This window comes from Passer montanus, unplaced genomic scaffold, assembly GCF_014805655.1.
Source record: "Passer montanus isolate IOZ18808 unplaced genomic scaffold, ASM1480565v1 scaffold7, whole genome shotgun sequence".
NCBI lineage: Eukaryota > Metazoa > Chordata > Aves > Passeriformes > Passeridae > Passer > Passer montanus.
Window position 1 is genome coordinate 3,152,274 of NW_024372147.1, and position 14,983 is coordinate 3,167,256.

At 41.6% G+C, this 14,983-nt stretch overlaps 1 protein-coding gene across 6 annotated transcripts in view; it reads right to left on the reverse strand.

Annotated features, from left to right (window-relative positions):
* Positions 1-14,977, reverse strand: part of NTRK2 (neurotrophic receptor tyrosine kinase 2) — a 196,596-nt gene extending 181,619 nt beyond the window's left edge. For all 6 annotated transcript variants that reach the window (XM_039729678.1, XM_039729683.1, XM_039729679.1 and 3 more), the window contains exon 1: positions 14,639-14,977. In XM_039729678.1, the coding sequence (XP_039585612.1) occupies positions 14,639-14,847 (209 nt within the window). In that variant the 5' untranslated portion in view covers positions 14,848-14,977. The remainder of the gene's footprint in view (positions 1-14,638) is intronic.
* Positions 14,978-14,983: the final 6 nt, after the last annotated feature.

Genomic DNA, 14,983 nt, shown 5'->3' on the forward strand with positions numbered 1-14,983 from the left:
GCATATCAGGAATATAAAGTTTCAGACAGATGTAGGCATCAATGCTATAATCTCTGTTCAATCAAGAAATCTGCCTGCATAGGACCAACCTTCCTCTAGGAAGGAATTTTCTAATAAGCAATGAATGTGATACAGACACCTAAACCTAGCAAATATTCTACAAATACAAAAGCTTACTCCAATTATTTTATTCTATTTTGCTTCCTCCATCTGGTACCAAAAGTATGAGATTTAATGAGAATAACTTCAGGAAATAGAAACCCTACTGCTAGAGGAGTGTGCCATAACTCAGGAAAGATGCAGTGTGTCAAGACCATCCACAGTGGACCTACCTAGCATTCAGAAATTTTAGTATCAGTGCTTGATTTCTCCTTTGGCTGCCCAGTGTCTCCTGAAAAATTCTGAGCAAGTGCTGCAGTGGTTTCTTTGGTTTTTTGGTTTTTTTGTTTGTTTGTTGTTTTTTTTTTTTTTTTTTTTTTTTTTGTTGTTGTTTGGTTTTTTTAACCGTGAATCACCCTGTGTTTCACAAACAGTGAAAAACTGGTTGCCACTATCACAGGTTCCCTAAGGGCTTTTTCCTCACATTTAGAGTATTTAACCACAAGTCACAGAGAGTTCAGGAAATAGCTCTCCACATGCCAGTACAGCAGCTCTGGAGACAACACAATCAGCTCTGGGATCTTTTTTCACAGACACAGACATGCCCATTTTTTCAGCAAATCCTGCACTACACACATCCCATACTCAGGTAACGCATTGTTCAGGACAATCTGGAACTCAACATCTCACAGGCAATGTCAGAGATCAGTTAATTTCAACAATTCACTGTTCTGGATGTGCGGCTGTGTCAACTGCCAGGAGGCCACAGGGCCCAGACATTCTGTGCCATCACAGTATACTATTATTCAGTTAGTAGCACATAGCTGCCACTGCAAATTGATTCTCCAAAGCCATCATCTTGAACAATTAGTGCCAACCCACCAGTTTAAAGCAGAAGAAAACAGGAATTCAGTGGCGATACCAAACTTGTTTTGGTACTGCAGGAACAGATCTGGGCTCTTGCTTATGACTACAGCTGCCTGGAAAATGGGAAGTTTCCAGCCAACATTAGTTCCCACTTTATAGCATGAAAGGCAAAAGTAAAAATAAATGAATATGCCTGGAATGCAAAGTTTAAAGAAAGTTACTGTAAGGCAGGGAAAATGAAATGTAATTCACCCTTGGTCTTACTTATGTTTCTGGTTTAACTTCAAGGTGTTTGTTTTATTCTATTCAGAGAGCAGACTACCCAATCAAGCAAACTCTCAAGACATTTCATACAGCTTTCCAGATTTATGCTCTTGATGACCCCTATCTTCAGAATTACTTTCCCCCAAATGCATGTAGAGCTTATTTAAGTATTTTCTCCACTTAGAAACCTGTCCTCCTCTTTGAGATCCCTAAGTTTGTACATTTGATATTGCATCAAGACATGAATTTTTGATGTTTTTCCAGGAATACATGACAGCTACAGACTTGTTTTTCTTTAGCAAAGATATTTTGGAAATGTTGATATTCCTTTTTATTGTCAGGAGGCCAAACAATGACCTATTATTCTAAAAGATATATTTTAATCTCTGACCTTATACTTATCTTCAAAACATGTTTTCATCCCCTGTGTATGAAATAATCTACGCAGATTGCTAGCATGAGGCTTAAACTATGATACAGACCCTTTATAATATATATGCTAAAAATCACACAGTAAATTAACATACAAAAGGAGAGTAGCAAAGGTGGCTTTCCATTATTTCTCAACAGAAAGCAGTCATAACACTAATCTTTAGTATTGTTGTTGATGATATTATTTCTTTGCAAGGATGAAAGAACATCTCAAAGGAATGAATAAATACAAATACAAGTGACAGTTTTTTCTCCTGCAGAACCACCTAGTCTTCAAAAGGTAGTAATGCAAATACTCTCTTTTCAGCACTTGCATAAACGATGTCTATAGTTGTCACTGGCCTTGATGCAAATGAGAATGGAAAAACATCCATTCCACAAGAGCACAATAAGATTTCACACAGCCATCCCTTATATGCATCTTTTTAAGTCCCTCGGTGAATTAAAACATTAAAGCCTCTTGGTTGCTGTCAAAACCTTGGAATACTCTTCCTTTCATGCCCATGCTGAGACAGACTTTCTGGAAGAGATGTCTTAGGTAGCCACACATCCTTTGTAATTAAATAGCTTCTGACATACATCAGTGTCCCCCACAACAGTTTTTTCCTCCTATGGGTTCTGACATGTTCAGTATTCTTTGACTCTTTCAGTCAATATAAGACATTCCTTCTGAAATCTCCTTTGAAGTCAGTCTTCTTCCACATATACAATTCTCACTGCTTGACATAAATATTTGGTTTTATTCAGTTTAAAATTACTGGCTATTAGAATATCAAATACTCCAATCAGTCCACTGTGGATCATTGGATCATCAAGACATATATCTGCACCTGCTACCCTGTTTAATGTCTCATTCACTGCATGCAGTGCACTTCATGCCAGGTACAGATCAAAAGGCAGTACTTCCAAAGGGTGGAGAAAAGATGCAAATTTTAAAGGCCTCTAGCTAGGAAAATCCATCTATATCCTGTCAATACCATTACACTTGCTGGATCATTTGACTCCTGACATCTCAAAAAATAGTACCCTTTCCATTAGGCAGGAAAAAGTTTCTTTCTTCTATTTTTATTTAAGTCCTGATAGCCTATGTATGGCCATAACCTCTACCCCTTTTCTGTGCAATTATTACACTGAGAACCCAACAAGTAGATGTTTTTCCATTCTGCAAATGATACCATCTGCTGCCATAGTTCACAACTGGTTTCCTAGTCTCCCTTCCAAAACCTGTGAAATATCTTTTGCAGCCCTAATCACAGATCTGTGTCTTCTCCAAGACACTCTTGTCTTTTAATGAAAAACACACATTAACAGAATTTCACATTATGTTACTGAAACATTCCAAAAAGGTTATGGGTTGTCCTTTTCATGGTTATCTCATCCTGTCTTGCACCAGAAGAGGTTGCCACATTCTGTATGATGACACCAATCTTACTACTTAAAATTAGCCTGTGTGTTTTTCAGGGAACATTTCAACATCATTTGTATTACCTTTCAGATGCATTATTCACTGTCTCGCATTTATGTGCCCTTCAGAGTTTCCTATTTCACTTCATCACATTTATTTACATTATAGTGTAGTCCACTCTTCATTGTAGCTGGCCAAGCTTTTGAATTCATAGCTTCTTCTATTAGCATTATTCCACTTGAGGAATCCTGTTCTTCATTTAATATAAGTAGTTTCTTACTGGCACTGCATATATTATCATAATGATGTGTTTATTACACTTTGTGCACAATTGTCAGAATCCAGAATATTTCTAATACTTGTGCTGATTGCCACATGGCTGCTACTGTTCACTTTCCACATTTCTGTACTAGGCCAGTTTAATTTGAGCAAATTCTCTGTCACAATGGCACACCCAGACAACTAGCCTGTGTTTTTGAGTTTTGTCTTTGTATTTCTGTTTGTTCTGCTATGTGACACATGCAATGCTCCTTCTAGACAGTGATCAGCTTGTACTCATAAAGCCTGCTCATGGTTGTTGTTATACTTTTGAAGTAGAAGTAGAAGGAAAATACACTATTTTGTAAGCATTTATTTTAGTTATATATTATATATAACGTATTACATATCACATATTATTACTATACATTATAGTTTCAAACCTTAGATCACTTTCTTTACCATTTTGCCTTCAAATGAAACTCTTGCCCTACGTGTACCTCTTTCACAAGGTGACATCTTTAGTCTTCAGCCTTCTTTACTACCTCTGAAAAGCTGCCTTCTCCTCATCACCACTACTTTCACATCATTCTTCATTTACTTTTACAGCTTTTGTCCCTGCCACTGCTTATGAGTGGAGCAGTACTTCTCTCATCCTCCAGCCTGCTTCTGCTTATGGTTCTCATGACTGCACGCCAGTACCAGACACACTTTCAGCATTCCTCCACCCTACACATCCTCTGCAGCAGTGCCCCTGGCCCAAGACATAGGTGGTGATGGTGAAGTGTTCACCTGCAAATGTAAGATAGATTGGTATTTGATGATGCCTCCAACTGTTGGGATTCTCACCTCCTAAAACTTTCATTTCAGACACTGCTACAAGTTAAACTGATCATTAGAACTCATGAGAACATGCAGAAGTGCTCTAAAGCAGGCAAAACCCCTGCACACAATCAAACCATGCAACAGAAGGAACTGCCCTGTGTCAATGCAGATGGGAATGCCACAAAGAGTTGGGAGAAATGTTGGGAGTCTTTCTTCCATCCACCTCTAAGGCAATGGTAACTATTTCTGCACCTGTGCTACCTTCATATCCCCTAACTGATATAAGCTTCAGGTAACAAGACAGTCATAGCACACAAACACAGTTCTGGATTTGCAGTGATATCTATAGCAGAAGTAGTATGCAGCATTAGTATTTTCTACTTAGGTGATCCTTGTGGCTTGATGCCACATGGATTTGCCTCAATTCAAAATGTTTGTAATTTTGTAATTTTGTTATATTTATAAATAATGGCAAAACCATAACCAGCCAGTCAAGGAAGGGGATTGTTCTGCTTTGCTCTGCACTGGCCACACCTTGAATATTGTGTGCAGTGCTGGGCACCAAATTATAAGAACAATATTAAACCATTAGAGACCATCCAGAGGACAGCAAAAAAGATGTTGAAGAGTCTTGAGGGGAAGCCCTGAGTAGAACCTGAGGTCATTTGGTGTGTTCAATCTGGAAACTGAGGACAGACCTCACTGCAGTTACAACTTCCTCATGAGGGGAAGAGGAGGGGCAGGCACTGATCTCTTCTCTGTGGTGACCAGTGACAGCACCTGAGGGAATGGCCTGAAGTTGTGTCAGTGGAGATTTAGGTTGAGTATTAGAAAAAAGGTTTTTCATCCAGAGGGTGTTTGGGCACTGGAATGGGCTCTCCAGTGAAATGGTCACAGCACCAGCCTGAGAGAGTTCAAGAAGCATTGGGAAAAAGCATTGGTGACTCTTGGAGATGGTACTCCGTGCAGGGCATCAAGTGATCCTTGAGGGTCCCTTCCAACTCAGCATATGATGTGACCCTGTGATTTGTTGAAAAAGCATTGGTGACTCTTGGAGACGGTACTATGTGCAGGGCATCAAGTGATCCTTGAGGGTCCCTTCCAACTCAGCATATGATGTGACCCTGTGATTTGTTCACAATAGAGTCTTAGAAAGACACTTATTTACTATTCTAAACTTAACACTCTTAAAACATATGCTTATGCACATTACATAGTTAGACCCAATGAGCAAATAAAACTGCTCCCAGCTAGAGGGTACAGTATATGTGTTTACCAGGTGACGATCATTGTATGCATAATGTGTTCCAAAACCTGTTTCTAAAAATTAGAAGAGGCAAGATTGGAGAGGAGAATAGGAGATGAATAGGCAGTAGACTATTCACCCACCTAGTGAGTGAGGAAGAGGGAAAAAAAAAAGACGTCTTTTTATGAGGCTGAAGATCACATTTGGAGGAAATGCTGTAAATAATGCTCCACTGGCATCTGGGGCACCAGATTCAATTTCTTTGTCTCCCTAAGGAAACATGATTCCTGTCTCTCAGAAGATACCATATTTACAAAGCCATCTGAAAGAGGGCAATTTCCACCTTACCTGTTTGTACTGTTCTCATTTTGGCTGTAATTTGAGACTCAGCGAAGAGGAGCAGGACTCAGCTGTCTCACTACACAAATAAGCATCACAGCTTCTTAGCTAAACAGACTGTCCTGCTCTCTGACCCAAAAGCACATTTGAATGTTCCATGCCAAAGAAGGCAACTCAGACAGGAAGAACCAAGGCAAGCCCACATCTGTACGCCATACAGGACCAGCAGTTAAGATGCTGACATGCAAGACCTTGGTTCAGACCTATGCTCTGCTTCTAGCAGAGCAGCTCTTCACATGCATGCTGAAATAGTTCACCTAGGACCACAAAATCAGTTTAGCCCACACTATGACCCCACTTGCTAAAAGGAAGGTCTTGCTTTTGTCCCTCACCCCAGGGAACTAAGTCGCCACTGTTTTCTTAGCAGTCAGTGGGATGGAAGGGGATAACTGCATGGGGTAATTTGCAGTGGGAACCTAATTTAGCCTCCTGAATCACTTCTTGGAAGAAGCACATTCTCCATTGTGGAGAGTAGCCAGTTGAGTTAAGTGCCTTAGCTACACAGTTAGTAGGAAGTTGCCAGATTCTAAATGCTGAGGTCTGAGACAGTCCCAGACATAATTAGTAGGGCCAGCGCATGATGCCCAGAGCACATGCTGCTGGAAGGTCTTCCAGTCCATGCCCAGAAAGTCTGACATGCCCAGGATGTGCACATGATTTATCCGCATATGCTTGCCGTGCCGTCTGGCATTCAGAAAACCAGACGGTTGTTGCAAAAGAATGGGAAGTCACACCCAGTGCACTCTTCACATGAATCTTACTGCGCAGTGTGGGGCAGCCATGGTCCACAAGATACTTCCTGAACACAGCCTTACTTAGTCTTACAGGCATGATTAGGAAATTAAAAAGGTAAAACTAATTTCATTTACATCTAAAACTGGAAGATTTCTTTTGGCTCACCTGTCAAACCAACTTTCCCAGCCTCTACTATAGCTCTGTAGACAGATCCTTTCATAAGAAGCTCAGAAGTGTTATCATTTCACTGTTGTCTGTTTCAGCAATAGATTGACTTTGATTAATTCATTGCCTTCCTTTTATTTATACATCAGAAAACTGTATACAATGAACCATATATCCTCTACCAATACATAGCTGGAGCCGCAATACTGAAATACTCATTCTTAGCTTCCTCTTACCTCAAATTATTTAATATTCATACAGAATGAAAACACATGAAAGGCAAAAAAAAAAAAAATTCAAGTCATAAACACATCAAGTAATCGAGCAACAAGTCCCATCTCTTCCAAACTTTAAAAAGGCAGAAAAATGCCTGAATCAAGGTTCCTTTCACCCTTCACATACATACTCTAAACTCTGCTGGCGAAACACTAACTCCATTCATTTTTGTCACTGACTTTACATAGGCCAGAATCCCAGCCTCAGCTTCCCCCTGAAATAAAAAGCATCTAACTACCTTGCAAAATCAGGACTAGTTTGCTTTAGCAAAGTAAAGTTCAAGTTACACCACTCAAAGATTACAATCTCTCAAAGTGCCTCTGAAAATACCTCGGACAACTTTGGCCTGCTTCCTTCCATTTTATCTTACTTCTGAAGAAAAAAAAAAAAAAAAATCTCATTACTTTAGGCCTTGTCTAGGAAAAAAAGAATATTGACCTGAAACCTGATCTCCAAGAATTTATCCTAACAATGAAAACACAACACAGAAACAGATATAGCAGAATTGGTATTAAAAATATTTAAGTTTCAGCTATAGCCTCTGTCCACGATCAACACTCAATGCAGGTAATTTTCTTACAAGAATATAATAAAAACATAAATACTGAATTTCCATGGTGTGGCTCCTTTCCAGTAAATCCACTACAATTGCGCAATGTGATCATGAGATGATTGTGGAGTCCAGCACCTTGCATGGAGGAAGCAGGGCAGCAAGTGAGATTGAAATCCTGGATTTTGGGAGAGATAACTTTAGCCTCCTCAAGAATCTTCTTGGAAGAATCCCATGGGAATAGGCCCTGCAAAGAACAGGGGTCCAAGAGAGGTGATCAATAAATATTCAAGCATCGCCTCCTCCAGGCTCAAGACCAGTACACCCTGATGAGTAAAAAATGAAGCAAAGAGGGCAAGACAGCTGCATGGATGAGCAAAAAACTCCTGTCAAAAGTGAAACACAAGCAGGAGATACCCAAGAAGTGAAAGCAGCAACAGGATACTTGGAACAAATAAAAAGATGCTGTCCTGATGGGAGGCATTCACAAGAAGCTGAGGAAGAGCTGGCACACACCACAGCTGGGCTGCTTGCAATTGTCCTGGAACAGTCATGACGATCAGGAGAGGTGTCTGAGGACTGGAAGAAAGTAAACATCAACCCAGTCTTCAAAATGGGCAAGAAGGAAGACCCAGAGAACTACTGGCCAGCAGCTCCACCTTGATCCTTGGAAAGTGCCCCATTCTGGAGGCCATCTTTATCCACATGGGTGCCAAGGAGGTGATCAGAATTAGTTCTGATTCATTAGTAGAATCATGGATTCAGCAAAGGGGAATTATGCTTGACCAACCTGATTGCCTTCCATGATAATACAACTACCTGGATGGATGAGAGCTTTAGATCCTGTCTTACATGAGATCCTCATAGGCAAGTTTAAGAAGCTCAAACTAAATGAGTGGACAGTGAGCTGGATTGAGACCTGGCTGAATGGCAGATCCCAAAGAGCTGCAATCAGTGGTACAAGGTCTAGCTGGAGGCCCATCACAAGTGGTGTCTCCCAGTGTTGTTTAATTTGTTCAGCAGTGATTTGGACAAAGATACAGATGCCTCCTCAGCAGATCACAGACAGCACAAAGCTGGGAGCAGTGGTCAATACCCCAGAGTGCAGCCTTGACAGCACGGAGAGGTGGGCAGAGAAGAACTGTCTGAAATTCAACAAAGGCAAAAGCAGGGTCCTGCACTGGGGAGGAAGAACCCCAGGCACCAGCACAGGCTGAGGCTGATCTGCTGGAAAGCAGCTCTGAGGAGAAGGACCTGGGGTTCCTGGTGGACAGCAAGCTGTCCATGAGCCAGCAGTGTGTCCTGGTGGCCAAGAAGGCCAATGGTGTCCTGGGGTGCATTGGGAAGAGCATTGCCAGCAGGGTGAGGGGGGTGATCCTGCCCCTGTACTCAGCCCTGGTGAGGCACATCTGGAGTGCTGTGTCCAGTTCTGGGCTCCTCAGGACAAGACAGACATGGAGCTCCTAGGAGAGACCAGCAGAGGGCTATGAAGATGATTAAGGGACTGGAGCATCTCCTTTACATGGAAAGGTAGAAGAATCTGGGCCTGTTCAGCCTTGAGAAGAGATCACTCAGAGATGATCTTGTCAATGTATGGAAGTATCTGAAAGAACAACGTCAACAGCACAGAACCAGGCTCTCCTTGGTGATGCTGAGCAACAGGACAAAGGTAGTGGGCAGAAACTGATGCACAGCAAGTTCCACCTGAACATGAGGAAGAACTTCTTTAGTGTGCCGGTGACCAGGCACTGGAACAGATTGCCTGGAGAGGTTGTGGAGCCTCCCTCGCTGGAGATATTCAAGAACCATCTGGATACAATGCTGTGCCACATGCTCCAGTAGACCCTTATTGAGCAGAAAGGTTGGACCAGATGATCCCACCAGTGGTCCCTTTCAACCTGACCCATTCTGTGATCCCGTGATACTGTAACATTATGATTAATAGTAGCTATGTAAAAACACAGAGACTCCATATGTGCATTTCAGGATAGGCAGTAGTTCGGTTTGCCTTTTGCATTTTCTGAAAATATAGGTTCACAATCAACCATGAATTAAGATGCATCCCAATTATATATGATCATATATAATTTAACAGCAATGATGTACTACATACATCTGGATGAAGAGATCTTCATAAACATAACAGCATCCTGTAAAAAAACATATTCACAACCTAAGCAATAGGTTTCAAACCTCTATGGATTTATCTCTCCATTTGAAATGCATGTAAATTCATGTTTTTATACAATCTGCTTTGCTTTTTAAAGGGCAGTTTTAAAGAGCAGTTTTTCAGAGGTAACAAGCTAAATATACATCTGACATCAACAACACACTGAAGCAGTTTTAGACTTCTTTGCTCTGTTACCTGCTACATTTCTCCTGCTTGGGCAAGGGTATCTGGATGACCACCTTAAGGGCCATACTCTTAGATGTTTGTGTAGAGACAGATGACAAACATGGGTGAAAGAATTGCAATAAAAAAAAAAAAGGGGGAGATAGGAGATCCCTCTTTAATTAAAAATGAAAACCAAAATGGAGAAATCAGGCCCATATTCAGTTATGTAAAATTTTTTTTGCTCTATGGTGATTAGGGACCCAGAATATTGCTAAGCTACTTTCTCTGTTACACTTGTCAGCATAAAAATAATGGAGAAAAAATAGAACCTGAGAAATCTGGAAAATGCCATCCTAAAGATATCGCAGGCTGCACTGCCAAGCCCTATTTCCTCATTAGTATGGGAAGAAATGGAAGTTTCTTGAAAACAATGTGTTCAAGAACAAATCTTTCATTGCACTATATACATCCCAACCTTTTTCAAAACTCTTGAGTGACCAAAGATATTGAGGGAGAAAGTGTTCCTGCCACCCTGCCCAACACTGACTGCCTCCTGAAGGATGATTCTCTCTTCCAGCCTTAGCCTCATGAGCTGTTTTGTCTCTGTCTGATTGAGACAGCCTCAGTGGAAACCTTCAGGAGCCCCATTAGTCCTCACAAACCAGAAGGGCAATGTCTAGAACAACACATACAAAAGGTTCCCCAGGAGCAAAGAAAAGAACATATATAAAATTCAGTGCTTTGTGATCCTGGAGTATTTTTAGAGCCTAAAAATTACAAAACTGATTTTCACAGTGCTTACTTTTAACTCACCTTAACCAATTACCCAGACCTTTAAAGGAAGTTAAAAAAAAAAAAAAGGACAAATTTCTAAATGAAGCTATTACGTCACCACTGTCCAAAATGCCTTTAATAATTTGTAGCCTGGTGTCTCATGTTTTATTATACAATTCCAAGTCACCAGAAATAACTTCTCAATCCAGCCAAGTCATGCAATGATGCACAGCCAGAAGTCGCTTTGAGGAGGAAGGGGCTAGAGGCTGAGGAGCCTCATAGACAGCTTTATATGACATTAAATCTACAACAGTCTCAAAATCTAGAACGAAAAAGACTCAAAATACCAACAGCTCTGAGCTTCAATGAATTTAAACACACTCTTTTTTTAGTACATGTTCACATGACTTGTTAAATAATTTACTCTATAAATTACTTATCCTGTCTTACTTATTAACAATTCTAGAGTGCTTTATATAACTGCATTAGAAATTTATTTTGTGGTTTTAAAATGTACGCAATACACAATCACCTCTCTTTTAATAGGCAAGAGCTTAAAAGTCACCTACTATTTTGTTGGCACGCCGTTCTTCCTGAAAAACACCAATTAATTTCAAACCTCATTCGCCTGAATAACCATAAGTAAACATATTAATGACTTGACAGCAGAACTGTGAAGCTAGGCCAGGAATATATTTGTACTGCAAGATGTCACTTTTAAATCAAAGTCATTTGAAGAGTCATGTACACTGAGATACAACAGCAATACATTTTCCTTAATGAGAAAATATTACACTGGTCCTTTTACAACAAGTCCTGACCACTCTAAAAATTTCTCTTTTACTATCCTATCAATATTTTCGTATGAGTGATCTCAACAAGGCCTACTTATTTGCCATTGTGTCTGCAATGCATGGATTTTACAAAACTGATAAAGTAATTCTGCTTTTGTCACTCTGGTCCTTGGCTTTTAATGTATCAATGACTGATACCATTTATCCTAACGCAGAATCTCACTCTGGAGTTCACTTTATCTCAAATAATACCAAAGTGACCAGACAATTATTACAAGTACAGTCTGTTATGATAAGCACCAGTACTTGTTTTCCAGATAAAGACCAGCCCACACCATCATCTCAACCAACCGGGCAAATCTAAAATCTGTCTCATTTACTGTAGTAGAACACTATGCAAAAACAGCCAGGAAGGGAAAGAGTGAGAGAGATGACTAAGAAAGCACCAGGCATAAATAATCTTATGCCCTCCCACACCAAGTTTCAGCAGCTGGCCTTCATAGGGCTGATGCAGAAGTACCCTCTCCATAGATTTGGATGCTGAATCCAAGCAGGAATCAAGAAATAGCTAGATTGGGATGAGACTGCTTATAAACTCGAAAGCACAATCCACCTGTGGACCAAAACAGTGAAACACCTGAGTGTTAGGTGCTGGTGGCTGCCAGATACATGGTACCTCATCTCTGTTATTCCTGCTGCACCATCCCATCTTTTTCCATCTCTTAAAGCCAAGTGGAAAACCCTGGCTGCCCACTCACATCCTGCCTGCTCAGTGCCACCCACCTGGCCCAGAGCCAATCCTCTGCACCACCATGGGTTTCACACTCTGACCATGCAGTTATCCCAGCGCTCCCAGTGCCTGTGTCTGGGGTAAAGAACTGAACTCAGGATCCATGCCCTGGGTGCCTGTGGGTGTTTTGCCTAGGACTGCACTCCTGTCAAGACCAGGACGTAACCAACAAGCGAAGGATTGATTTCAATAGATACTCACGAAATACATGAAAATAAATTCTTCAAATTAATTGTCTTATGCTTTCTACATGTTATTTATACCAAGAGTAATTGAGTAATTCCACCAGAGACCAACGGAATGTATCTGCAGAGCACATAAAAGAAGAAACAGGCCTGAAGCTACGCTGAAGCTAAGTGAAATGTAACACTCCAGTCTCTTAAACCTGTTTCTTAGCTAGAATTAAGCAAGATCTGTGGTGTTATAAACAGTTTCACAATCTGTACCTACTGTATTAGAACTGCTTCTGTACGTACTTAGTGTTTACTGAGCTCAAACAATGAAATAATATGACAGCTACTGCAATTCAATTTTTAATTTGTCTATAAACTAATTAAAGGGTCCCTGTGTTTTATGTTAAAAGCACACATGAAAATACCATCTCAAATACGTGCAACAGCATCTCCTGAGAAATCCATGACTCAAAATTATTTTTAGATCACCAAACAAAACAATGTGCAATGTCACAGAATGATACAGTAAAAATCAAAAAGAGCAATAAAGAAAATGATGCTTTAAAAACCCAGAAAAATTAAAGCCAAAAGTATCAATGTAAAATGACTAGACATGTTTTAAGCTCATCATGGAAGAAAACATATTTACAATATGTGTTTTCTGTTCTGGCCTTTCACACCAGAGATTAAATTCAAGATAAAAATTGCCCTGTTACTTCTAAACAGAATGCAATGGATAAAAAGGCTACCAATGCCTATAAAAATGATCACAGATGCATAGCTCAAAGTATTTTTTTTTTCTATTTAAGCAATCTACAAAAACATCTGAATCAATAACAGTTACAACTCAGAAAGACTCATTTCTTTATCACAGGTCCTAAAAATTCTCCCAAAGGTAGGCCATACATGAGTAGCAGAAATTAATGCCTCCAGCTTTTCCCCCAAGCAAATGCAGGGAAATGCAGCAAATTGACTTCAACGAACTGTAGGAATGCAGCCCAAGGGCTAGAATTTAATCTAAACTCACACAGTATTGCACAGTACTTTTTTTATTTCTTCTAAAAGACATTGAAAAACAGAAGGATGGAAAATACAAATAGTGAGAAATCTGTATAGATTTGGGGCAAATATAATGGTATCTTTTACATTAAATGTCACAGAAAGCAATTCAAAAACAGGGGTAGGAAAATACAAACAAAACAGCTTGAGAAGGTTTTTCCTGAGATCTATCATCTATACACCCGGTATCCAAAATTTTTTGCTCTGCAAGAGGTTTTCTTAGGCAATGGACATGAATGCCATGGTGCTCGGAACTATGAAACTATGACGGATTTAACACAAAAAGCTACAGAACTCCCTCATCACATTGTGTCTTTGAGGCCAACGAGGACGGAAGCTCCACATGGGAAAGAGAGGAAAAAACTTTTTTCCTCACGCTTAATTAGGGTTGTCTAATTCCCTCCCAACTGCTGACAAGCAGTCCTCTGTTCATTCCTCTGCAGGTTTTGTATTTTTCCCTTCCAACCACCTCCACTGAGAAGGTCAAAGCAGGTTCGCATTCCTATGGTTAGGGTATGAAAGACAGTTTGCTGTCACTTTCTGCCGCATCACTTCCTTTACTTTTTTTTTATTTCTTTTTTTTTTTTTTTTTTTTTTTTTTACCAAAACAGGAAAAATCTGGGGTGAAGGGCAAACCACCCACTAATACCCTTGGTTCGCAGCGATAAGCAGAGAGAACGAAAGTAAAAAAAAAAAAAAAAAAAAAAAGAAAAAAAAAAAAAAAAAAAAAAAAGGAAAAAAAAAAAAAAGGAAAAAAAAGGAAAAAAAAATAAAAAGAAAAGGAAAAAAAAAAAGAAATATAAAAAGCCCTTCTTTTATACCTACTGCCGCCGCAGAGGTGCGGGCTGAGCGGTGCGCAGCTCGCGGCAGCAGCTGGGGCACCGGCCGGAGGCGAAGCCCAGGCCCGTCCCGCTGCCCGGCTGCCCCGTGGTCCCGCTGCCGCCGACCCCCGCCCCGGTGCCCGCGACCTGCATCGCGAACAATTAGGATTCATCCTCTAAACGGGCTGGCGGCGGCAGCTCCGGCAAGCCGCGTCCAAATAAAATCACACGGGGCTTTTAGGCTTCCAGCACCGCATCTGCCCGCGGAGCAAAAGCCTCTGGCGTGGGTCAGCTCCCCGCCGCCCCCGCCCGCGGCTTCCCCCGCCTGCTCCGGCCCGTCGCCCCCGCGCCCGGCCCCGGGCCGTACTCACATCTCGGTAACATTGTCGCCCTCGGCGATCCTCTGCGGCACGGGGAAGGAGGCGATGCCCGGCGACGATCCCGTGCACCAGATCCGCCAGGAGCTGCACCCGCAGGACGCGGGGCAGCCCAGCGCACTCGGCCAGCAGCCCAGCACCAGGCAGCACAAGCCCCACAGCCGCGCCAGGCCGGGCCCCGGCCTCCGCCGCCAGGACACCATGCTCACTCCAGCACTGCCCCGACGGCCTCCTCCTGCTCCCGCCGCCGCTGCCGGCGCGCACGGCCGGAGGGTGCGCAGCCTTCCGCGCCGCGGGCGGGCACGCCGCGACCGGGGCTCACATGGGCGCGCCGCAGCC